Source organism: Mesoplodon densirostris, chromosome 2, assembly GCF_025265405.1.
Source record: "Mesoplodon densirostris isolate mMesDen1 chromosome 2, mMesDen1 primary haplotype, whole genome shotgun sequence".
Classification (NCBI taxonomy): Eukaryota; Metazoa; Chordata; class Mammalia; order Artiodactyla; family Ziphiidae; genus Mesoplodon; species Mesoplodon densirostris.
Window position 1 is genome coordinate 116,696,147 of NC_082662.1, and position 25,711 is coordinate 116,721,857.

The 25,711-nt window shown below is 56.4% G+C and overlaps 1 protein-coding gene across 2 annotated transcripts; it reads left to right on the plus strand.

Annotated features, from left to right (window-relative positions):
- The first annotated feature begins 665 nt into the window (after positions 1 to 665).
- On the plus strand, positions 666 to 19,962 carry NTRK1 (neurotrophic receptor tyrosine kinase 1). Of its 2 annotated transcripts, XM_060088288.1 has the most exons (17): positions 666 to 955; positions 4,111 to 4,185; positions 4,461 to 4,532; positions 6,626 to 6,694; positions 7,425 to 7,570; positions 7,820 to 7,962; positions 10,286 to 10,418; positions 12,617 to 12,943; positions 13,381 to 13,398; positions 13,568 to 13,620; positions 13,900 to 14,002; positions 14,493 to 14,639; positions 14,967 to 15,097; positions 15,297 to 15,469; positions 17,750 to 17,990; positions 18,349 to 18,507; positions 19,777 to 19,962. In XM_060088288.1, exons 1-17 carry the CDS (start codon positions 666 to 668, stop codon positions 19,960 to 19,962), a joined length of 2,466 nt encoding a protein of 821 aa, XP_059944271.1. The 2 variants fall into 2 exon arrangements, with proteins under 2 accessions (XP_059944271.1, XP_059944272.1); XM_060088289.1 differs by lacking the exon at positions 13,381 to 13,398 and having other exon boundaries at positions 744 to 955.
- Positions 19,963 to 25,711: the final 5,749 nt, after the last annotated feature.

The following is a 25,711-nucleotide window of genomic DNA, read 5'->3' on the forward strand; positions in this document are numbered from 1 at the left end:
GGCGCCGCGCAGTGGGGGCTGCAGACTGCGCCCCCACCCACCCAACCTCGGCGGAGCTCACACCTTTGCGCGCGGGCTTCCAGCGCCACCCTGTGGCCTCTCCTGGAAATCGGCGTCTCGGCTCCCGGGTCTCCATTCTCCGGCTGTTTGGGGGCAACACCTTCCCTTTCTGTCTCTTCTGTTTTCCTTCCCCAGGTCTTGCGTTTGGTCATTTGGGGATAACTTCCCATTCCTTTCTAGGCTTTAGAGAGTGTTTCCCCTAATTTATCCCAAGTGACATGCACAGTCCCTCAGGCACGCGTCCCGTGCGGAGTGAGATCTGAGGCCGGGGGCTGGCTAGGATGACCTGGACGGCAAGCTTTCCCAAAGCTCAGTCATCTCCCCTCCCCCCTAAATATAGCTTCTTTAGGCTGGAAGAAATAATGTATCAACTTCCCAGTTCCCCTACTCCCAGCAGACACCTCCGAGGAGTTCTGCGGCTGCCCTTCCGCGTCTCCTGGAGCTGGGGGGATCTTGGGGGAGTAGGCTGCCAGGGTGGGGGCAGAGTTGGGGACTTAGAAGAGGAGGGGGAGGGGTTGGAGTCAGAGGGGGCGGAGCGAGGCCGGGCGGGGGCCGCTGGCTCCGCCCTTTCCTGGCGGCTGGGTCTTTAACACTGCCCAGCGCACATGTCGCGGGAAGCCAGGCAGCCGCCGCTGGAATCGCACAGACGGCTGCCCGGCCGGGGCGAGGCGGGCGCCGCCGCGATGCTGCGAGGCGGACGGCGCGGGCAACTCGGCGGGCACTGCCGGGCTACGGGGCCGGGCAGCCTGCTGGCCTGGCTGATGCTGGCATCTGCGGGCGCTGCACCCTGCCCCGATGTCTGCTGCCCCCACGGCCCTTCGGGGCTGCGCTGCACCCGGCCTGGGGCCCTGGATAGCCTCCGCCACCTGCCAGGCGCCGAGAACCTGACGGAGCTGTGAGTGTCTGACGGGCGAGGGGGCGCAGGGACAGGCGGGTATAGCAGTGCCCCGTGGGCACGGGCTCGCCGCTTGCTTGCTGGATCAGGTGGGGCGGGCGCGGCGGGAGCCTGATACCGTGCAGCCCGCGGCTGTGCCTCGGCTTTCCTCCGCTGCCCTGGCAGCCTCCGCAGTTACTGCCTGGAAGTTGGGCTCAGGGCAGCTGCGGTGCCAGCTTCGAGGAGAGGAAAGGGGGCTCTCTGTGGATCAAATCTGAGAGAGCCCAGCCTTCTAGAAACCGCTTTCTGGAGCTCAGCCAGGAGTCCACCCTCTGCCCTATGCAGGGGGTGGTTATCTGCAGAGACATCCCCCCGCCCCCCAGTTTGGCATCCTCACCATTTCCCCTTTCCAGGGAGAAATCAGCCCCCTCCCCCTTCCTTGTCATGACCAGGCAACACCAATTCTCTCTGGAATTGGGAATTGAACTGGAATAGGTGGGAGGCGCTGAGGAGCCATAGCTTGGTTGTTGAGCTCTCTTCTTCCCGCTTCCATCATCTCTTGTCCACACCACCTCTTTATTTGGATGTGGGAAATGAGAGCCCCACCTGCCTTCCCTCTCCCCACCCCATCTCCCTCACCACCCTTGTCTCCCTACTTTGGGCAGGGAGTCAGGGGCCTTGCTGAGAGACTCTCCTCCCTTCAGGACTGGAAACTAAGAGGAATCTCCAGCATTTGCAGTACTCTGACATTCTGCAGTAATTGGTTACAAAATACTCAAGTACTTTTTAGCAGTGGGTGAAACCTATGGGAGTATTCTGTACTTACTGGCCTAGAGGTACTCAAGTATCGCATGGTGGTGGCTGGAAAATACTTGAGTATTCTATGTGGTTGGCGGGGCCAGCAAGACTTCTAGAAGAAGAAAGGAACTGCTAGAATATTCTCCTCCTGTGGCCTGGGGTTAGCGAATGGGCAAGGAACCCTGGCCTCATGTGTGACAGGCTGGAAGGTATCTGAGGCAGGGGCCATCGATGTCTGGAAGTGACTTGAGCAGCCTGCGATAATTTGCACTGAGTTACTTGGGTATCTTGTGGTAATTAACAGGAAGGTACTTGATCTCTCTCCCTAATGGCCCTAGGGAGATGAGGAGGCAAGATGGCCTTGTCTTGGTCTGGACCTAGGTTTCTGCATGATGGAAGGGGGCCTGAGGTCCAGACTGCCACCCCCAGTCCCGTCCATTCATCACTCTGGGCCTTCAAAGCAGGGCCCAGGCTCCTGAATGCTCCCCATCAGCGCTCTCTTTTTCCGATTCCCTTCCAAGCCCCTAGTAGGTCCAGCTGGGGGAGTGGGGGGTGGGAAGTGTGGACAGGTTGGGGCTGGGGGGGTGGGAGGCATGCAGGGTGGTGAGCTGAGCTGTCCCTCTGGGTGGGGTGGCAGTCTAACCCCTGCCTCCGCCTGCAAGGTCCCCTCCTCCTTCCTCACCCGGCAGAGCTAACGAGGAGATAATGGACTCGCATAGACAGATGGATTATGAATCCAAACGAATGAGGCAGCTTTGAGCACGCTGCCTGACAGTTTGCACACACCCAGCCACACTACGTTCTCACCCCCTCCCGGGGTCCCTACAGCTCTAGGTCCTTTGGGCAGGGGCTGGTGGGGGGTTGGCAGGACAGGGACCGACTCTCTCTCAGAGTCACTGGAGTTTTATTCCCGAGACCTCAGGGGACTGAGGACCTGATGCCTGGCTGTCCTGCAGGGGCCAAGTCTGGGAAGGGCTGGCGGGGAGGGGTCATTCAGGCTGGTCCTGGTTCCCACAGTTGAGGAAAGTACATGGTAGAGGGGGAGAGTTCTGAGAACAGTCAGTGAGTCACGGGCCCCTGTGTGTGGGGGAGGCAGGCCTGATGTGCCACTGCAGGGCAGCTGACTTCTCAGGAACTCCCTGGCGTGCCAGATCCAGAAGCTGGACAGGGCCTGGGGTGTCAGAAATCCCCCACCCCTGCATGTCTGCTTTTACTTCTTTCTTTCTCTTCTTCCCATCTTGCTTTCTCTGGCTCTCTGTGCTCTCTGTCCCTCTGTCTCCCTTTTCTTATCTGTCTCTCTCCTTGTCTGTCTGTCTCTGTCTCGCTGCCAGTCTCCTCCTGTCAGTCCTTCCTCCTAGGTGTCCCTGTTTTGCTATCTCTTTGTTTTTCTGCATCCTGCTCCCCACCCTCCGCCTTCCCATTGCCCTCTCACTGTGAAACACAGCCACTCGGTGCCTCTCCACTGTCCCCAACTCTGACTCCCTCCTCTCATTGCCCCTCTCCTCCTCCCTGGATCCCTCCTGGGCCAGGGAGGGGCTCAAGGGGTCCCTGACTGACAGCCTCTATGCCTGTCACTCGCTTTGCTGAAAGATGGGGGGGCGATGGAGGGGTTGCTTCTTGAATGTGGGGAGGGACCAGCTATGAGGGGGAGAAGGTGGGGTGTGTGCGTGTGTGTCTGCGCGTGTGCGCGTGCACAGCAGTATGGGTGAGCCCAGACGGTGGCCCCTGAGCGGTGTGTTTGGGAACGCATATTTACATGGCCACAGGGCTTCCTTTGTGCTGGGTGGGGCAGTGGCAGGGATGAGCGTAGGCCCTTTGTGGAAGCGAGCGTTTCAGCGCGACCCCCTATTGTTGAGCGTGTGCAGGAGAGGCTCTGTGTTTAAAAGCAGAACGCCAAGCTGCAAATGGACTTGTGTGTGTTTATGAGTGTGAGTATGCCCACACATTCTCACATGTGTGTGTGTGTGCGCATGAGAGTTGTGCAGCTATGTTTGTCCCCATAGGAGAGCGTGAGCATGCACATGGGCACACCGGGGGGTTCACGCATGCATGTGTGGACGTGTGTGAGGAGATGTGTCTCTGTGCATATGTTTACACATCTGTGTGTGTGCATGCTTGAGTGTGTGAGAGTGTGCATGTGTGGTGGTGTGAGGATGCATGCATGGGACGGTGTGGCTGTGTGAGGTGGTGGATCTCCATGCATATGAGGATGCATGTGTGTGGGCATGCCTGTGCATGTGTACGCGTGTAAACAGGTTTTTGTGTGACCGGGTGCATGTGTGCACACGTGCATGTGATTGGGAGGGAGGGAGGTGGGTGGGTGTGGGAACTCGAGTGTGGGCCTGGGCCCCTGTGACTCCCATCCCCTCTCCCCACAGCTACATCGAGAACCAGCAGCATCTGTGGCAGCTGAAGCTCAGTGACCTGAGGGGCCTGGGGGAGCTGAGAAACCTGTGAGGGGCTCCACACAGGGCCTGGGGGACCAGAGGGTCAGGGAGGGCTCAAGGGGCCTGGGAGGGGCGTGGGAGGACCTGAGAGGCTGAGGATGGAGGGGCTGGCTGCTCAGTGAGCTCAGTGGTCTCAGGGGTCCAGGGTGGCTGAGAAAGCTTTGAGGAGGGTGGGGAGGGGTCCAGGGCTCAGCACGGGGGACCGGAGGGCTGGCATGGGCAGAGAGTGTGACCCAGGGGGGCTACGACTCTTGGTGTTGATCCTGCTGCACCCTCCCCAGCACCATCGTGAAGAGTGGTCTCCGTTTCGTGGCGCCAGATGCCTTCCATTTCACTCCTCGTCTCCGTCGCCTGTGAGTGGCCAGGGCTGGGCAGAGGGGGGTGAGAAGACACCTAGGCTTGGGTGGCTAATGGGCTTGGCCCTCCCCAGGGAACTGTTCTGAGGAAGGCCCCAGCCTGGCCAGGGAAGTCATTCCACCCGTTCTCCTGGGGCCTTCTTCTCATCCACTTCAGGGATGGCGGTGCCCTCAGCTCCCACCCCTGCTAGCCGGAAGGTCCTTCTTGCTGTCTCACTTCCATGCTTCATGCTACAGGGACACTTCTCATAGGTGCCTGCCTCAGTTTTATTCCCAGGGCTCAGATATACAGCAGTCCAAAGGGAGCAAGGATCGGGAACAGGGCCCTGGGTTCTGGCCGGGACTCTTATCTCCCACCTGCTCCCTGGCCCCTGGGATAGCCTGGGAGCTGGGGGATCAGATCTGCCACTCAGGTGTACTCCCCTGGGAGTCACAGCCACCCCTTCCGTAGAGGAGGGGGAGGGGCAGGGGTGGGCAGGAGACACCTCCAAAGGAGAGACCCTTGGAGTCCCTGGCAGCCCCTCTGAGGGTAGGAGTTCAGCTCCTCCCCTCACCACTGGCAGGTGGAGAGATGGGAAGTGTGGTGGGAGCCTGCCGTTCAGAGTTGTGCTGGGTACTCTAAACTCTCTGTGCGTCCGTGACTTAGCAACAATGACAGACAAAATGAGGTGATGTTACCCTCACTGACTGTGTACTAGGGCTTCAGTTAAAAATGCGTACTCAGGGCCTCCCTGGTGGCGCAGTGGTTAAGAGTCCGCCTGCCGATGCAGGGGATACGGGTTCGTGCCCCGGTCTGGGAGGATCCCATATGCCGCGGAGCGGCTGGGCCCGTGAGCCATGGCCGCTGAGCCTGCGCATCCGGAGCCTGTGCTCCGCAACGGGAGAGGCCACAACAGTGAGAGGCCCGCGTACAGCAAAAAGAAAAAAAAAAAAAAAAAAAAAAATGCGTACTCAGTGACACCTCACGATACTTAGGTCAGTGGATCTTCACAATCAACCTGGTGAGAAAGGTAGTGTCATCTCAATTTTTTTTTTTTTTTTTTTTGCGGTACGCGGGCCTCTCACTGTTGTGGCCTCTCCTGCTGCGGAGCACAGGCTCCGGACGCGCAGGCTCAGCGGCCATGGCTCACGGGCCCAGCCGCTCCGCGGCATGTGGGATCCTCCCGGACCGGGGCACGAACCCGTGTCCCCTGCATCGGCAGGCGGACTCTCAACCACTGCGCCACCAGGGAAGCCCTGTCATCTCCATTTTATAGATGAGAATTCTGAGAATCAGACGTGTTCAGTTTCTGGGCTGAGGTCATGCAGGTGTAAGTGGCAGGACAGAGGCACACTCGGTTCTGTCTGGCGCTAAGGCAGGTAGTCTTGGGGATCCCCCTGTGGTGGCCACTCTCCATCTCAGCCTCCACAACCTGAAAGACAGCTAGGCAAGGGGAGGGGTCAGGGCAGGCCCCTCAGAGGCAGAGGGTCCCCGGAGTGGCAGCCTGGTGCAGGGCGCAGAGTCCTGGAGCTGGCCCCTCACCCAACTCCCTTTCTCCATCTCTACAGCTAGGGGGCTGGGGGCCTGGGGTCCCTTGCAGCCAACTTTCCTTAGTCCCTGAGGAGGGGAAAGAAGGAGGAGTGGGGACGGAAGCCGGGGAAGGACTCTGAGATCCTCGGCACGGCGTCCGGCAGGCAGCAAGGGAGTGTGGAGGCCCCGTGCTCCCCCTCCTCCTCTGGCCCCGTCCTGGGCTCTGTGGGCAGGCAGCACAGATGGAGCCCCTGCCCCCAGCTGGGGCCTCAGCACTTTGCCAGCTGGGGCCAAGGCTTGGGGAGGGGCAGCGGCTGTTCCCTCAGACCACCCCGCCTCCCTGGGGTCTGGGGAGGGGGGTTCAGTGCGGTTAACCCTTGTTGTCCCAGGGAGAAGAGCGGGACTCAGAGAGCCCAGCCGGTGCCCCCTCTCCAGTGACTCGCGGGCTAGTTGTAGTTGCCGGGGCTGGGGTTGGGGAAGCCAGATGTCAGCTTCCTCCTGGCTCCTCCCCTCCCTCACACTGGGTCGGAGCGAGGTCGCTCGCTCACAGGGTCTGTCTGCTCTGTCTCAACTCCCGCAGGGATCTGTCCTTCAATGCTCTGGAGTCTCTCTCCTGGAAAACCGTCCAGGGCCTCTCCCTACAGGAACTGTGAGTGTGGGGACTTCCAGGGGCAAGAGCAGAAAGTGTGTGTGTGTGTGTGTGTGTGTGTGTGCCCTCGGGCACTTGAACCTCTGTGTGAAGGTACGTGTCGCTGTGTCTGTGTGGAACTTTGTGGGGGGTGGGGTGTTCTCTCTGGGGACCGCGTGTTTGGCTGTCCACATGCATGCTTGTGAACCCCCCCATTGAAGCAGAAGCTTCAGGCCCACCCATTGACGTGTGATTGCCCTGGGCACATTTGGGGTGGGGGGTGGAGAGCTGGCCTGGACAACTGATTGTGTGTGTGCTTGGGGGGCTGGGGGCTGGCATGGTTCTCGGGGCCTGTGCACACGGGCACATCCGCCCACAGTGTTCATGGGATGGGTGGGACGGCAGTGGTCCATGTGTGTTTGGTGGGCGCCTAAGGCCTCTGGGTCACCCCAGAAGGCTGTGCCCTTCTCTCCTTGTCACCCTACTTGGAGCCCTCACCTGGCTTTTCACCCTGGGGAGCCCAGGTGAGGGAATTCCACGTAGCCCACAGCTGGCTGTCTTTGACTTTCGGCATTCTATTTCTTTCAGCAGTGTCTTGTGAGGGGGGTCCATGAGAGGAACTTCTCCCGTGTCCCCACTCCTTCACCTCTAGACAGTCCACCCTGCTGTCTAACTGCACTCCCTCTTGCTGTAGTACTTCCTTCACATCTGCCATTCCCCTGACTCTCTTGGTGTCCCCCACACCCACCAGAGTCCTGTCGGGGAACCCCCTGCACTGTACCTGTGCCCTGCTCTGGCTGCAGCGCTGGGAGGAGGAGGGGCTGGGCGGAGTGCGGGAACAGAAGCTACAGTGTCCTGGGCAGGGGCCCCTGGCCCTCATGTCCAACACCAGCTGCGGTATGTGCTGGAGGTGATGTGAGGGGCTGGGAAAGAGCACCGTGCCTGGGGAGAGGGCACTGGGCAGGGCTCAGGGGGTGAGCCCTGAAGAGGGACTGGGAAACGGGCATTGGCAAGAGCTGGGGGAAGCTGAAGGTTGGGGGGCAGGGGCAGGGTCTCTGAGGAGGGTGGGAGAAGGAGCACCACCCTTGGGCGGGGCTCGGAGGCTGCTCCCAGCTCTAACGCCCCTCGGGCATCCTGGGCCACCAGGTGTGCCCACGCTGAAGGTCCAGATGCCCAATGCCTCCGTGGACGTGGGGGACGACGTGTTGCTGCAGTGCCAGGTGGAGGGGCAGGGCCTGGAGCAGGCTGGCTGGATCCTCACGGAGCTGGAGGAGTCAGCCACGGTGATGGTGAGAAGCCCTCCACCGCCCGTGCCCCCATGCCCCCCTCCTGATTCGAGGCCTGCACAGAGCACAGGAGACAAAGACAGGGAAAGAGAGACAACAAATAAGAAGCACATAAAGGGTGAGGGATGGACAGAGATGGTTTAGACCCCTGGGACTAAGGCTTGTGCTGCTGGGCAGCCGCAGGCATGCACTTGCCCTCAGGCCAGGTCCTGGCCCAGCAAGGACCCCAGGCTCCACCGATCCGCCAAAACTTAGGTCCCCACTCTGAGATCACGGTGCTGGCCACAAGAGAGAGGGTCACAGAGCCCTCACATGTTGGAGCTGAGCAGGGGAACCCAACAGACCAACTCTCCCATCCACCTCCTTTCTAGATAAGGAAACTGAGAACCAGGGACAGGGTGCAATATTTGTAGTCCTGCACCCAGGCCAGTTCTTGGGGGCCTTTCGGTCATTTTCTGGAGATTCTGGAAGCAACATCCTCTTGAGTGTGTGATGAGCATATTAATAAAGGAGGCACAGGTCTGGTTCCAGCTCTCTCACTAATTAATTCTTGGAGTGACTTTTGGAAAAATCCCTCAGCCTGCCTGCATTTTGGTTTTCTTATCTGTCAGCTGAGGAGGTAGATATGATGGCCTTCTGATGTCCTGCCTGCCTCTGGGCACTCTCTGGCCTCTATATCTCTTATCCAGATCGGTCTTTGGGCATCTTCCCAGGTCTTGCCCTTTGTCCTCAGGCTGGCGACGGGCAGCTGAGAGTAGCTGTAGTTGACTCAGGAGGCCGCATGGACAAGGTCAGCAGGGGCTGACGTTGGACTGTGCCCACCCTGAAAGCTGGCCCCTCATGGGTGGACACAGAGGGTCCAGTCCCTGGAAGGAGCTGGGTCAGTGAAAGCAGGGGTGTGGTGTTCAGTTTGGAGGCCCTCGCTTTGGGAGTGGAGTCAACCCCAGAATTGCTGGTGGCCCCTGGAACAATATTGAAGGAGGAACCACTGGACCCCTGAGCAGGGGGTCCAGACATGGTGGAGGGACCACAAGCCACTGAGTGGTTTCTCCTCTCCCAGAGATCAAATCCACTGAGAGTGAGTAATGGAAAAGGGGACAAGACAGAAGCAAGAGGCTGGGCATGACCATCTGTGGAGAGACCTTTGATAAGCTATCTGTTTTGGGAAGCTGCAGGTTTTTGCTTTTCTCTTTGGGAGCTTTACATGTTTGCTACCACTTCTGTTTTCTGGAGACTTCCTATAGAAAAGCCATAGCCTAACTGGGTTAAGTGGAGGGGAGGGGAGGCTGGTCCCCCTCAGGAGTGTGAAGGGTGGCAGAGCAGCTCAAAGGGAAGAGTTCATGGGACCCCATACCCCAGGGTGACTTGGAGGAGATGGGACAGCTGAGAGAATCTTAGGGCAGGGCTTCCCCTTGGGGTGGCTGGAACCCAGGCCTTGCATAAGAGGCTGCAGAGCTCTTCTGGAATCTTTGAACTCACATATTCCAGTGGAAGCCCAGAGAAACTTCACCTTTCGTGGTATTTATTCAAGGGATTCCACATTTACAAAATTTCCAGATAAATCAGATTTGTCCACTACTTCATCTATTTTCATCATTTTATGAAACTAGCTTTCTAAAATGTCAAAAGATCATTTTGTTTACCTCTTCAGCTTACAAAATAAGAAAATCTTGGTTTAGCAAGATTAAGAATTGTCTTAAGACCATATAACGTCCATGGTGTCTTAGGAAGAGAATCTGAATCTGATTCAGTCTTTTGATGATGATTCAGAACCAAGTCACTTAGCTTCTCTCTAACTTCACTCTCTTTTTCCATCTGCCAAAGGTAGTCATCATGATTCTACCGTTGCTTCTAACTGCTGCCCTGTTACCAGCACCATCTCTTTGTTTCTGATCTTCCTTGGGCTGAGACTAAGTTTCTTAGAACTATGTGTAAAACAAGAATGAGTAGGTGGTGAGGTCCTAGCTGGTTTTCCAATTAGTTGTGCATATGTAGTACTTGGGATTTGTGACATCTATTTAGCTGTTTAGATGGGTGGTTTTATGGCTTGGGGTACTTTGTGCCTATTTTGAGGTTATTGGTTGTGTTCTAGATTTTTCAGATCATTAAACAAATGACCCAGGAGAATCTGCAACCAAGCTCTAAAGGAGGGCCATTCTCTGCTATATTCTCTCCCACACCTTTTTCCTTCCCCTCCCTCCCAGCCTTTCTCCCTTTTCCATCTGGGCCAGAGGGGGTCCCCAAAGACATCAGCTCCAGCTGCCCTGCCTCCAATCCCAAGCTAGCTAAAGCTTTTCTTGATTTTCCCCTTTCTTCTCTGACCCAGCAATCTGGGAGTCTGCCGTCCTTGGGACTGACCCTGGCCAATGTCACCAGTGATCTCAATAGGAAGAACGTGACGTGCTGGGCGGAGAATGACGTGGGCCGGGCTGAAGTCTCCGTCCAGGTCAACGTCTCCTGTGAGTCCCAATGACTGCCCCTGTGCCCACCCCCATCCCTTCTTCCCTGAAAAGAGCATGTGAGTGTGGGGGGCTGCAGGAAAGGAGTGGGATGTGTGTGTCCACAGCTGCTCCCTCCCAGCTGTTTCCAGATTCCCATGAAAACCTGATCCTTTGAGGGAAGTCCTGGGGGCTCGTCAAGGCCAGAGGGATGGAGATAGATTTATTTTTGGCCCCTGCCCAAGTCTTGCTACCTGAAGCCCTCAACACCAGCTGCCTGCCCGTTCTCACTGCTCTGCTGTATTTCTTCATGTCCGTTCCTCCTTAGAACTTTTGCCCTACATCCTAGTTTTATTTTTTAAATTTTTAATTAATTAATTATTGATTGATTAATTAATTAATGGCTGTGTTGGGCCTTAGTTGCGGCACTCGGGATCTTTCATTGCGGTGGGTGGGCTCTTCATTGCAGCGTGCTGGCTTCTCTCTAGTTGTGGCCCGGGTTTAGTTGCCCCTCAGCATGCGGGGATCTTAGTTCCCCCATCAGGGATCGAACCCGTGACCTCTGCATTGGAAGGCGGATTCTTAACCACTGGACCACCAGGGAAGTCCCTACATCCTAGTTTTAAAAGAAGAAATTCCCCACCTAAGTTCCCTTTAGGCTTACTGCCTAACTTCCCTAGGTCTGCCACAAATTATTTAAAATCTTCTATGTTATATAAATTTTTCTTCTTGTGAAACATAACATACATAGATATGTACATAAAACGTATACACCTTAAACAGTAATTATTCTTACCAGCAGTTCAGAAGACACTCTCTTCCTCTCCCCATTCAGAACCCCATCCTTCTCCTCCACCCCATCCTGACTTTTATGATAATCATTTCCTTGCTTTAAAAAATAATTTTAGGGCTTCCCTGGTGGCACAGTGGTTGGGAGTCTGCCTGCCGATGCAGGGGACACGGGTTCATGCCCCGGTCCAGGAGGATCCCATGTGCCGCGGAGCGGCTGGGCCTGTGGGCCGTGGCTGCTGGGCCTGCGCGTCCGGAGCCTGTGCTCCGCGACGGGAGAGGCCACAGCAGGGAGAGGCCCACGTACTGCAAAAAATAATAATAATAATAATAATAATTTTACACACGTATGCTTCTCTATCAATATGGTTGAGTTTTGTCTGTTCTTGTACATTATATAAATGGAATCATACCTCGTATTATTTTGTGTCTAGTTTCTTCTGCTCAACATTTTTTTTTTAAGATTTATTATTTATTTTATTTATTTTGGCTGCGTCGGGTCTTAGTTGCGGGATCTTAACAGGATCTTTGTTGAGGTATGAGGGATCTTTTGTTGACGTGTGTGGGTTTTCTGTTTCTAGTTGTGGCACGCAGGCTCCAGAGTGCTTGGGCTCTGTAGTTTGTGGCACGTGGGCTCTCTTGTTGAGGTACGCTCAGTAGTTGTGGTGCATGGGCTTAGTTGCCCTGCAGCATATGGAATCTTAGCTCCCTGAGCAGGGATTGAACCTGCGTCGCCTGCATTGTAAGGCAGATTCTTTACCACTGGACCACCAGGGAAGTCCCTCAACATTATTTTTGTAAGATTCGTCCACGTTAATGGGAGTAACTATTAGTTCATTCAGTTCACTGCTGAGTAGTATTCCATTGCATGAGTGCTGGCTGGAATTCCAGTATCAGTTGTGAGTGTGTATGTAGGTATATATATATTTTCTATTATTGAGGGGCTTTTGCTTCTTTCAGGTTGGGTCTATTTCAAACCCATAACTTTTTTCAAAAGGTTTTAAACTGTATATATATATATATATATATATATATATATATATTAAAATATATTTGTTTGATGTTTAGGCCCCCTTCCTGATCTTTTTAGGCTTGATTACACTTAATTTTTCTAGATCCCTCATCCAAAAGACTCCATGTCTAATTTCCATAAGCCGGTACCCTACTTCTCTAGGACTGTTACTTATTTTCTTTAAAACCACCACTTAAGTTTTTTAAGCTTGAGTTTTATATACCTGCTGCCTGATTTATTTCAGATTTACTGTCAGCTTTCTTCAAAACGTCTCTCCTTATGAATCTCTTAGGGCCTGCTGACCAGTTTCTCTTAGGCCTACCCCCTGATTTCCAGCTATACACTCCAACCCCCGCCTAGGATTGGTCAGGTCTGTAGCTGCTTCCAGACTCTCTCTGTCCCCCTCTCTGGCCCACAGTCCCCGCCAGTGTGCACCTGCAACCAGCAGTGGAGCAGCACCACTGGTGCATCCCCTTCTCAGTGGACGGGCAGCCCACGCCCTCTCTGCGCTGGCTCTTCAATGGCTCTGTGCTCAACGAGACCAGCTTCATCTTCACCGAGTTCCTGGAGCTGGCAGCCAATGAGACCGTGCGACACGGCTGCCTGCGCCTCAACCAGCCCACCCACGTCAACAATGGCAACTACACGCTGCTGGCTACCAACCCCTTGGGCCAGGCCGCCGCCTCCGTCATGGCCGCCTTCATGGACAACCCTTTCGAGTTCAACCCTGAGGACCCCATCCCCGGTGTGAGGGCTACCCTGAACCCTGCCCCCTCTCCCTGGGTTCCACCTGGGTACAGATCCAGGTGTCCAGGGATGCCTGGCCCACTTCCTGCTGTGATCCTGACCTCAGAAGTTGGAGTGCCTGGTCTTGGACAGAAAGGAGCCTGGGGTTCTGGTGTCCAGCTCTGTGCTGTCCTCCTTTGCCCCTGCCTCCCCCAAACTCCAGGAGTCCTGAACCCCTGAGCTCTTCCATTCACTTGGGCTGGCTGAAGAGAGAGCCACGCACCAGGGCATCCCTGGCCCAGCTGGAAAAGGGCCAAGTGCATCTTCTCCCTTGAGGTCCAGCAGCTCCACCTCCCCATCCCAGCCCCACCCAAGAAGGGATGAGTCCCAGAGGGGGAAGGGGACGCGCTGCTCTTTTCCCCATCTGATTGCTTTCTCTCCTCCCTCCTGCTGCAGTCTCCTTCTCGCCAGTGGGTGAGTAGCCCAGGCTGGAGGGCAGGTTCTGTCTGGTCCCTGGAGCTGCGGCTGGGGCAGGGGGTACAGTTAACCTGATCCTTGGGGGGTCAGCTGGGGCCAGGGTGGGGAGTCGGTAGAGGAGACAGTGTGTGCCAAAGCCTATCCTTCCTGCCCTGTGTCCCCATAGACAGCAACAGCACATCCGGAGACCCAGTGGAGAAGGATGAAACACCTTTTGGGGTGAGCGTGGGAAGTGGAAGCTTGTCCGGGACTTTAGGATCAGGAGGCCGGGCTAGAGGCTCATCTGCATGTCATTTCTGGTCAGAGCACAGAGATCAGTAGAATCTGGCCTGAGCTTAATCAGCCTCCTTCACCGCCGTGACTTGGGGGCCCCAGGGGAGGAGGAGGCAGGTCTGGGGGCCTGGCTCTGGGCATCTATGCAGGATGGAGAAACAGTTTGCTATGGGGGAGCTCTGAGAGTGCAGACAACCCCCAAATCTGACCACCCCACACCCTCAGGTCTCCATGGCCGTGGGTCTGGCTGTTTTTGCCTGCCTCTTCCTTTCTACGACATTTCTTGTGCTCAACAAATGTGGACGGAGGAACAAGTTTGGGATCAACCGTGAGTTGGGGAGCTGCAGAATGGCTGTCTGTCAGTCTGTCCATCTGGCTTTGTTTCCTGCTGGGTCTTCCCCACTCTGTCCACTGTGTGAGGGCCTATGCACACGTGGAGTTCTACAGAGTGTGTGTTTGGGGTATACGAGGACTGGCTATGGGGCTTGTGAATATGAGTGTGTCGGTGCTGGAGCTGGGGTAGTTTCAGAGGTAGCATCTGCTAATTGGTGGCTGGATTGTAGTCAAACACTAAGTGGGTCTGGGAGGTCTGGGCTCTGCGGGGGGGGCAGTGGGGGGTTCTCTGGTGGCCCACGGGGCCTGGGGTTGGACAGGAGCCAGACAGAGAATGGCCTTAGTGCCTCCCCTTCCTCCTGCCTGCTGTCTTGCTTCCTAGCTCTTCCGTTCCTCCCGTGCAAGTTATGACACCCGCAACCTGACAGGAGCTAGAGTGTGTGCCTGGGCTGTGACCCTTCCATGTGACTGTGTCTCCTCCCCAGGCCCCACCGTGCTGGCTCCAGAGGATGGACTGGCCATGTCCCTGCATTTCATGACATTGGGTGGCAGCTCCTTGTCTCCCAGCGAGGGCAAAAGCTCTGGGCTCCAAGGCCACATCATTGAGAACCCACAGTACTTCAGTGATGCCTGTGAGGGGCTGGGTCAAGGGTGCGGGCGAGCCTGTGTGTGTGTGTGTGTTTGTACGTGTGTGTGTGCATGTGTAGGAGCCCCTGTGTGTCATTGCCTTTGCCCACCCCAGGCCTGAACAAGCCTTCCCTCCCACCCCGCTGCCACCCATGTCCGCATCATGTCATGGGGCTTGGTGAAGGTGTGAAGGCTCACTTTCAGTGTCCATCCTTCCCTTTGCCTGGCACACCCTGTGCAGAGCACAGCCCTGCTGGACAGTCCTGTCCTTGGCCCTGTCCCATCCTTCCCAAGACTGGGGCTCTTGTCTGACCCTGCAAGCCCCCCCACAGGTGTTCGTCACATCAAGCGCAGAGATATCGTGCTCAAGTGGGAGCTGGGCGAGGGCGCCTTTGGGAAGGTCTTCCTAGCTGAGTGCCACAACCTGCTGCCTGAGCAGGACAAGATGCTAGTGGCCGTCAAGGTAAGACCTTGGCCATGTGATATTGCCGGCCCGGGCCCCCCTCCCAGAGCACCATCATTCCAGGATGGGGTGCTCAGGCTGGTGGGTGGGAGGCTGAGGTCTGGCATGGTTCATGACTTGGGGGTGGATGGGTCACCTTGGACGTGGGGAGGTCAAGGCTGGGCCCTCACCCAGGCCTGTCCCTGCCCCTGCCATCCAGGCGCTGAAGGAGGTGTCTGAGAGCGCCCGGCAGGACTTCCAGCGGGAGGCCGAGCTGCTCACCATGCTGCAGCACCAGCACATCGTGCGTTTCTTTGGCGTCTGCACCGAGGGCCGCCCGCTGCTCATGGTCTTTGAGTACATGAGGCACGGTGACCTCAACCGCTTCCTCCGGTATGAGGGCCTGGCCCTGGCGCTGGCCCCTGGCCTGTCGTCCCTTCCCTACAAGCACATCCCTGCTTGTCTGCTGAACTGCGGGGGGTGGGACACCAAGAAGGAGCAGGAAGGCCCTGTCCACAAGGCAAATGTGAGACAAATGTGTGAATGTGAGGAGACTCCATGCAGAGGACAGAGCGGCAATGTCAGGGAGGTTGCCTTAGCAGAAGTCACGAGCTGAATCTTCAGGATGGGTGGGCTTTGCAGAGAGTGTGTGCACTTGCATGTGGCACACAGAAGCCAGGCCTGTAGGAGGTGGCCGTTTTGATAACTACGATAACAGCAATAACAGACATTTATCAGGCACTTTCCACGCTCCAGGCACTATGCTCTATATTTTATAATTCATTCTAATTATGACTGTCTGTGCTTATACATATATGTCTGTATAATAATATAAATGTATATTTATTTTTCATAGTCTCCTAGCATATATGGCAATTTATACTTGAAGAAAGTTACCAAAAATTCATTTCTTTGGCTTTGGACAGAACAACTCTGATATGTTAACTAATTTGTACTGATAATTTTAATAACTTCAAGAAATGTACCCATTTCTCAGATGAGGCTTAGAGAGGTTAAGTGACTTGCTGAAGGGCACACAGGTAACAAATGGTCCAGGGAGATGTGACCCCAGGCGGAGCCCTGCTCTCAACCCCTGACTGTGATGGTCACTTATTCCCTTCGTCGAGTCCTCCTCTGATGAGGTGGACCCCCTGTGAGGTTGGGGCAGTGTGAAGGCAGGGAAAGGGCCAGGGTTTGGAATCAACTGTGACTTATTATCTGAGACTACTTTGCCAAGTAGATTTCCTCTCTGGCCTCAGTTTCCCTACCAGTAAGAGGGACAACGGGGGACTGTGGTTCTGGATGAGTGTGTTTGTACAGCTGATGGTAGTGATTTGGTCTCCAAACATTCCTTTGGGAGTGACAGGTCATTCATGTAGCCAGGTCGCAAAATTCAGCTGGGAGAGACCCCAGAGTATGAGCTTATCTTGAGCATGGGGAGGAGCCTGTGGAGGATGTGGAGCGGGAAGGAGGTGAGGGCAGACCTGAGGTTAAATGTGGAGGTGAATTGGCTCAGAGGAACCCAAGTCAAGAGGAGGCCAAAGAGGAGCCCTTCCCCTTACTCACCAGATGCGGTGTGGGCTCTGTGCTAGGGACCGGATGCAAGCCAGGATCCATCTGGGGTCCAGGATGGAAGAAAAGCAGCTTTATATAGTGAACAGAGCACGGGGAAACCAAAGGAGGGAAACATGAAATCTCCTAGATGAGTCTGGAAGACTTCCCCTAGGAGGGGCCTATTTCTATTTCTCCTCGCCTCTGGGCCTCTACCTCTGCCTGGTACACTGGGTCTCCTTCCCAGCCCCTTCACCCACCCCTGTCCCCGACCCCTTCAAGTGGCTTACCCACCTCCCTTCCCAAGGGCTTGAGTATCAGTTTAGATGTCTCTTCTTCCAGGAAGCCTTCCCTGACTTCTTCCATCCCTACCCTGGGTGCCCATCAGGTGCCCCCGACACTGCACTGCTGTAACCTGTTTATCTGCATCCTACCCTCCACTGTAGCTCTGGTGCTTGGCACACTGGAGATGTTACCTGGAATAAGTGAAGAAATAAATTGTTGAGGAGAAAGTTGGCCAGTAGGAAAGGGCAGTACTGACAAAACCATCAGCTCAGACAGCTTCAGAAGAAGGAACATTTGGAGAATGGAGATGAATGATCAGGGACTGGTCTAGAGGGATGGCTGTGGGGAGGAGGAGGGCATCCTGGAAACCTTTGGAAGGAAGGCTGGATACCGAGGGCAAAGGTGAGAGAGGCAGGGATCAAGGACTACCAGATTTCAGGCTCACAGCCTGGGTGGGGGATGTTCCCTTCATTGAGGCAGGGGCCGGCCTGGGGGACGATGCTGAGCATCTTCGCAAGAGCTGAGTCGGAGGTGTACCCGGGCAAGAGATGTAGGGGCCAGTGGGCAGCTCCAGTGGGCTTGGAGTTCAAGGGGGCTGCCTGAGAAGAAGGCATTAATGTGGAAAGTGTGGGCACCAGTGGAAGCTCTAGAGGTGGGGCACACCAGCCGGCCCCCATCCCGGTCCCTCCAGACAGCTGCCTCCCCTGTTCTTTCCTTCCTCCATTCCCTGAGTCCCTTCCCCTACCCCCCAACCCCCAGCTCCCTGGGCTCCCTTCTCTCAGGCTCCTGGGGGTTCTCTCCTCCCAGCCTATCCTTCTCCCTCACTCTTTCTCGAAGGTCCCACGGGCCTGATGCCAAGCTGTTGGCTGGCGGGGAGGACGTGGCTCCAGGGCCTCTGGGCCTGGGGCAGCTGCTGGCCGTGGCTAGCCAGGTTGCCGCGGGGATGGTGTATCTGGCGGGTCTGCACTTCGTGCATCGGGACCTGGCCACGCGCAACTGTCTGGTGGGTCAGGGACTAGTGGTCAAGATCGGCGATTTCGGCATGAGCAGGGATATCTACAGCACCGACTATTACCGCGTAAGTCTTTCGCCCCGACCCCTCCCACAGCATCCAAACTGAAGACACGCTAATGCCGAGTCCCCCTCTGGTGCCTGCCCTTGCTGGGCATGCCTTCCTCTTCCTCAGGCAGTGTGGTGTCTGAGACTCTCTAGCTCTGATTTTTAACCCTCCTCCTACCCCCTCGGCCCCCAGTGGAGGAGGGTCTGTCTCCACTCTCACGGAGGGAAACGGCACCATCGGTTTTTCCCTTTTAGCCCTGGGCGGGTGAGCCACTTCTATTTATTTTTAATGACGGGACTGGGGGCGGGTCCGCGTCAGGAGAGGCTGTCCGCGGTGGGCGCCCGCAGGAAGTGACGCAGCGCCCGCACGCCGGCAGGTGGGAGGCCGCACCATGCTGCCTATCCGCTGGATGCCACCTGAGAGCATCCTCTACCGCAAGTTCACCACCGAGAGCGACGTGTGGAGCTTCGGCGTGGTGCTCTGGGAGATCTTCACCTACGGCAAGCAACCCTGGTACCAGCTCTCCAACACAGAGGTCAGCCCCGCTCCATGGGTCATTCCCTGCCGGCCACCCTTTCCCCGCTCCTTCGGGTCGCTTTTTCAGGAAATTCTGTCCCCTTCTGCCCCTCATCCCACTGCCGGCAGGCCGGGCACCCATCCAGCATGACACTGCTAACACTGCTCTCTCCACCCCAACCCTGTTCTTTTCTCACATTCTTCCTTCTCCTATTCTAACTGGCTCCTGGGGGAACCTCAAAGCACTTATAAATGGAGCCCAGACCTCCACCCCTAGCTGCATTTTATAGACCTAGTAGGCATCATCAGGGTGAAAGGGAGAGGCGTGGAAAGAGGAACACAGCACGAGAGGGCCTGATGCTGCAGCAGGAAAGCTGGAGGTTAGACTGTAAGAAGGACGGTCCTACACCTCCCCTTGCGCTCCTGGCTGGACACAGGTGTTCCCTCTCCCAGAGCAGCTCCCCCCACCCCCTCCTTGGCTCGCAGCTGTCAGTTTCCATTTCTCCTCCTAATGCAGTCTGCTCCCTGAAGGCTGGTGGCGTGGGAGAGAGGGTTATAGATTTTAATTTTCTCAAGCAGTGAGAGAAGGAATGGAATTAGTGCCGCCCATAACCCAAGCCCTCTAATGGTGAGGGAGGGAAGAAGGGGGGAAGAGACTCCAGGCCCTTCAAGCATCTCCCTGCCACAGTCTCTCCTTCTTTGGATCCCTTAGCTGCTCTTGCAGTCCTTCCTGTAGTTTAACTTTGATCTTTCCTGCTGCAGTTTTCTTTTAAGAGCAGCTAGGTCCCCACAGAGTGGCACCTACAGAAGAGAAAAAAAGTGGGGTTGCCCTCCACCTTAAAATGCAAGCCAGCCGCTTTTCAAGGCCTTTACCTGCAACCCTGCTCTGTTTTCTTTCTGCCCTCTGGAGCTGAGAGATGGAGAACCCTTCCCTTCGTCCATGCAGCCCTCAACACTAAACTGATGGATTTGGCAAATGCCTTGGCCCCTCCCCTTCCTTAGCCCACCTGGCAAGTCTTCCTAGGGTCTGATTCCAGCCCTTCGGGATACAATTCTACCCCAGCCCAACCCTCCCAGGGTCTCTCTAACTTTAATCCTTCCACTGCTCAGTGTCAGAGTAGAAAGGAATCTCGGGATTCACTGCATCCTTTCAGATTATCACGAGGCCCAGACATATCGTATGACCTGCCTTGGGAGCTTCAATGAGGCAGAGGCAGTGCTGGGTCTGGCCTCACTCTCCTGCCCCCAGCCCAGTGTGCCCTCTTCTCTCTCCCTCTGGTGGCCCCAGGCGATCGAGTGCATCACGCAGGGACGTGAGCTGGAGCGGCCGCGTGCCTGCCCACCGGAGGTCTACGCCATTATGCGAGGCTGCTGGCAGCGGGAGCCCCAACAACGCCACAGCATCAAGGATGTGCACACCCGGCTGCAAGCCCTTGCCCAGGCGCCTCCTGTCTACCTGGATGTCCTGGGCTAGGAGGCTGGCCCAGGGGCTGGGATACTGCAGCCTGCCCTCAGCGACCCCCATGGCTCCCAGCAGCCCCAGGGTGATCTCAAAGCATCTAACTCACCCTCAGCATGCGGGAGGGGACAGGTGGGGTCTGAGAGCGGAGGATGTTCCTGCTTCTCTAGGCAGGGTTCCGCCATAGCAATTATATTTATTATCCCTTGGCTGTGTCTCTTGCCAATTCTTGGGATGATGTCGTTCTGGGAGGGGGTTATTGGGACTCAGGTAGGGGGATGACTCTCTGGGACCCTCCCCCTCTCTGCTTAACCTCAGCCACCTACCCCTGCTGCATGCAGCTGTCACCTCCACCTCGTAGTTGTGGTTTGCCTCCCAGTCCCATGGTCATCCTGTCCGCCTGGTGGTGAGGCAGCCTCAGGTCAAGGCTCCCGGACCTTCAGACCCTAATTGCCTATCTCTGTATTTCATTCAGGAAGGCTGCAGTAGGAGGGATTGAAGGTAGATGTGGAGGTGGACAGGATGGAAGCATTGGTGGGGTGAGTGTTCCTTGTATTGGTGTGCCCAGAACAGAGCAAGCACACAATACAACAAAAGGTTGAGAAAGAAAAGGGGGGGACGGCTTGCGTATGTGGGCGCATGTATGCATGAGAGAGCACGTGCGCGTGCATGCGCACGTGTGTGTGTGTGTGTGTGTGTTTGTGTGTGTACATGTGGCAGGTACAGGCAAGGAGTAGGATAAAGGAATGGTTGAGGGAAGTAGGACCCCTTGTTCCTTCCCCTCTGTCACTCTTCTTGGCTCTAAGTTCTTGGAGATCCATACCTGGAGGCCAGGAATTGAGCAAGGTGGCTATTTCCTAAGGACCAAGCCATCTCCCCATTCCATTCTGCCCGAGGGAGGAGGTAAGCTCTCCCTTCCCCTCTGTCCCTTGGAACACCACTGGCCCGAGGCCACCACTGGCCCGAGGCTTCTGTCAGCTCCGAGGCTGGGTGAGGTCCCCCATCCCAGAACCTGGGCCCTGCCCCCATCTTCCTCACCCTGGAGCCAGGGAGGAGCAATTTCCTCCCACCCTCAGCCCCATCACTTCCAATCACCTGCCCAGCTCCTGCAATAACCCACGCTCCCCATGGCTCCTCAGGGCTAATGGCGTGGCTGTCTCATGTCCCTGGGTGCCCAGCTCTCCCCACCCGGTGATTCAATCTGGGTCTTATCACCCCTAGGCCTAGCCCGATGGTGTCTGCCTCTTGTCCAGGCTGGTTAGTGCTAATGGAGGTCTGACCCAGGGCTGCGGGCTGATTGATGCGGGGGTCTGGTCCTTGAGGGCCAAGTTCAAAGGCCCTCCTCTCATGCCCTGGGCTGAGTGGGGCTGATGCTGCGCCACCCCCGGGAGGGAGGGCTTCAGCAGAAGTGATTGGGAGGAGAGGAGGTTGGAACGTGCTGGGAGAGATAGGGTCAGGGGATCAAATCCAATAGGTGAACCCAGAGACAGTGCAAAGAGAGAGACAATGCAGACACAGAGAGGGACAGGACCTAAAGACGTGGAGACAGGCTGAGAGACTGTCGAGAGGGTGCAAACAGAGAAGGAGAAAGAGACACACAGACGGATGGACACAGATGAAGAGACAGAGGTGCAGATGAGTGACGTAAACAGACACAGGTGGGACAAGCAGCTGAATCAGAGTGTCCTGCAGAATAGCATGGCCTCCTTGGAGGGTGCCTTCTTTCTCGCCCACACTCCCATCCTCCCCACCTCCTCAGGCCCCTTGAGCCTGTCTTCAGGGCCGAGGAGGGAAGTGGTACACACTTCCAGCCTTGGAGACTCTGTGGGTAGAGGCGTAGGGGGCCTGGGGTTTGGCCTACATTGTGCATCACTGAAGCAGAGGGGATGGAGGTCAGGTGGCCGAAGGGACCCGCCAGGGCACGTGGAGCGTTACCAAGGTCAAGAGCATCAGAGTCTCAGAGGCTCTTAAAACCACAGCTGGAGGTATTGCTGGAAAAGCTGGACAGGTGAGGTGAGGGGTTCTGGGAACAAGGTTAGGACAGGAAAAGGAAAATGCTGGGAGACTGTGGGAGAGGGAATTGGATAGCTTTCATCATCTGGGAACAGGAGCTTAAGCTTGATTCCTTCAGGCAGTCAGGGCCTGGGGCCTTGTCCTGGGTGGTAAGGAGGGAGCTTGCACCCACTTTGCCAGCTTCATGGCCTAAGAGCCCCCGTAGTCCGTTCCCTTCATTGATGGGCACGTAGATGAGCACATTGACAGGCACACCAGCCTACCCTACACAGCCAGGCGTGCACATGCAAACGTGTACACACATGGCACCTCCCCCCTCCCCGACTCATAACTGTTGGATCCCATTGTCTTTAATGGTGCTCCCCCTCACGCCACTGTGACACATGCCCCATCCCTGTTAATTACCTCCTGGCTGTGCCAAGTCCATTAACTGCCACGCCCACCCCTGCCACACACACACCAGGGGCTAAGCACCAGCTGAGATGAACGCCTGCAGGGGGATCAATGGAATGGGGCCCTGAGGACCCCATGGGGAGCTGGGACAGGGACAGCCACCTGAGGCTGTGGGGATCAGACATCTGAGTCCCCCAGACCTGGTGTAGTTCCCCCACTACCCCTCCCTCTCAGAGATAGCTGTCTCGGTTGGGAGACACAGGCTCAGATGAGGTGGTGGATACTGCAGGAACACCCAACATTGAGGAAAGAACCCAGAACTCCCCTGTCTAAGGAAGCTTCTGTCAGCATCTCCACAGGGCTCTGGAGAGAAGGAATCAGTGATGCAGAAGCCAGTGTGGCTCCCCAGGGGCCCCCAGCAGGGGGGATGGGCTCTCTACAGAACCCAAGGGTCCAAACCTTCCAAGGCTGACCCCCTCAGCCTTCCTAACCAGCCTCTGCCTCTTTCCTGTCTGCTCCCTTGGGGGCTGGATTCCCGACAGGAGGGCGGAGCATCTGTTCAGGTTTCCAGGAACAGTGCAGGCAGAGTGCTGGGGCAGCCTGGGTGGAGAATGTCCTGTCCTGTGTCCCCTTGAACCACCAAGCTAAAGAGAGATCCTAGAGAAATTCCAGACTCCATAGGCCCTGGACTCTCTACGTACCAGCTGGAGAAAGCCTGTTTTGCCCAATTCCTTACGTGGCCTTAGACAGGCTGTCCAATGAGAGAGGGGCTGACAGTCCTGGGAGGAGCCAGGACCCAGAAACCCCAACTTTCAGTCTACAGCCAGGCTGAACCACCCGAGGAGAGTGAGGACTCCACAGCTCGAAGCATCAGTCCCCTCCCAGATTCTCTCTCTGTCCATCCCCGCCCCCGTCCCCGCCCCCCACCAGCTCTGACAGACTCCAGTGCTAAGGTGGAACGTTTGAGCAGCTCTGGCTCTGGGGCAGTGGGGAGAGAGACCTGGAGCCGGGAGATGGAGAAAAGACAGGGCCAGAGCTGCCAGAAGAGCCCACTAAGGGGCAAAGACAAGGAGAGAGGGGGCAGCCCGGAGCAGTGCAGAGAAACGAGGTGCGTGCATAGGGCATGAAGAAAAAAGCAGAGAGCCGAGCCCCAGCTTCGGCCCAGAGCCCTGGGGCAGCGTGTTTTACTCTGAGCCCTTGGACCAAGAGGCTCTTTAACACCCCCTCCTACTTAGCTGGGTCCCTTCCTCTTTTTCCAGGGCTTGGTTCCCTGGAGATCAAGCTTCTAGACTCTGCAGCCAGAGTGCCTGGTTCTGTACCTACCAGCTCTGTGATGCTGAGCAATTTACACAGCCTTTCTGTGCCTTAGTGTCCTCCTCTACAAAATGCAGATAATAATAGCACTAATCTCCTAGGGTTACTATGAGATTTAAACAAGTCTCACGTGTAAAGCTTTTCCAATGAGGCCTGGCCTGTGGTAGGTGCTATATACATGTTTGCTGCTTTCATTCCTCTCTTTCCCGCACTTCCTCCTCCTCTTCCACCTCCTTCTCTCTATCCTATGACAGGCTTTGAGCACCCCAGTCCCAGGCCTGGCCCTGGTCTTTGGGGTGGGATAGGCCAGGCTGGCAGGAAGAATATTTTGGGGGGATAGTGCTCACAGAAGAGAAGCTCTTGTCCCCTGATCCAAACCACCCCCTCCAGCTGCACCAGCTTCAGAGAGGTCTAGCCTGGCTGTGAAGTGTGTGAGGGAGGAGAGGGCTTCTCTCGCCCTCTGAAACCCCATGGGCTGTTGGTCTCTGGGGACGCCCCCAATGGGCCCTGGTGGAGGATGGGCCCTGGGTCTGCAGGGATGGCAGGGCCAAAGCGGCCCCCACTCACCATCCCATCAACTCCTGTCCCTCAACTCTCTGATGTCCCCCAGTGGGAATTCCCCTCCCGGCTCACCTCCTCTGGGAAGCCCTCAGGGATTACTCGGACCTTGGTGCCCCTGTAGGGTGCTTCTGAGGTCACAAATCCTCCCAGACTCTGAGTCAGGTCTCCAGTGTATACATCCAGGAGTGGAAAACATGCTTCTGAGGCTTTCTACCCTTTAACCCTGTGGCCTCCCACTCCTGAGTGTCAGGAAGTCTTTCTTGCTGTCTACCCTCCTGTTTCCCACCTGGATCTGAAGGGGTTACTCAGCTCCAGGCCTGCCCACTGCAGGTCCCAGATGCCTGGGGCCTGTGGTCAGAGCTAATGTAGGAGAGAGTTGGAGGACAAGAGGGGATAAAGTTATTAGCATCTTCATCTTTGAGGGATATCGATTGTCGGGTCTCCAGGCTCGCTTGGTCTTATAATGGGGCTCACGGGGGGTGTCGGGAGGGGCTCAGAAAAAATCTCATGAAGCCTCCCCACCCCTTATCCTTAAGTGGGAGCTGGGCTGCCTGGGTTTTCTCAAAGGAAGACATGCGGAGACACAATGTGGGGGACAAGGGCTGAGATGGACGCAGAGGGGCTGAGAGGGGAGTTAGGGCTTGGTGCCCTGGGCAGGGAGCAGACTGTGGGGTGAGAGCTGGAGTAGACTTGGGCTTGGTTTCAGTTCACTGCCCTTTGCTTTAAGGTGTGTGTGTGTGTGTGTGTGTGTGTGTGTGTGTGTGTGTGTGTGAGAGAGAGAGAGAGAGGGAGGGAGGGAGAGGGAGAAAAGGCAGGGATCCCTCCTCCTGAGGCTCATACACATTCAGCTGAGGCAAAGCCTCCTCCATTGACAGGTGAATGTTCTGTGATACGTTACCTGCCCCTCTCCAAGCAGCTGACTGAGTGTTTCTGGTGTGATTCTGTGTGTGGTGGTGGGCAGCCCCTCCCAGTGGAGTGTGTCGCCCCCTTCCCACCCCCAGGGTGACTTTGGTCCCAGTGCGTCAGGTTTTGTGTTCGTGTTTGAGTCCCCGTGTGCTGGTTTGTGTAAACTGGGCTCTCTGCCTGCGTCTGTGCAAAGCCTTGCTCCTGACGAAATCACCAGGGATGTAGGCAGGGGAAGGGGCCGAGGGATCTGACTGCCCACCTCGTCCAGGGGGCCCCTCTTCCAGCCAGAGGTTTTCTTTAGCTCCAGGCTGACCATCTGCAGGGGCGGGGATGGAACTTAGATGGCAGAGAGGCTCCAAGGGGTGAGAGCCTCGGAGAGGGAGATGTGGTGCTCTTGGGGACAGAAGGGCACAATCTCCCTCCCTCCCTTCTGTCCCTCCCTCCGGATTCCTCTCTTCTCTTTTCCTTCGGAAGCAGGGAGGAGGGGGGCGGGAGTGGCTTCTTGGGCAGGGGGTCAGACTCTGTTCCTTTTGCCCCGGAGGAGCTGGCTTCCCCTCCGCTGGGCTGGGAGAGGAGG

Coding starts and splice junctions, on each gene's coding strand:
- NTRK1 (XM_060088288.1), top strand. CDS start 666: ATGTCGCGGGAAGCCAGGCAGCCGCCGCTGGAATCGCACAGACGGCTG. Junction 7,963..10,285: donor AGGAGTCAGCCACGGTGATG/GTGAGAAGCCCT, acceptor TCTCTGACCCAG/CAATCTGGGAGTCTGCCGTC. Junction 18,508..19,776: donor ACCAGCTCTCCAACACAGAG/GTCAGCCCCGCT, acceptor TGGTGGCCCCAG/GCGATCGAGTGCATCACGCA.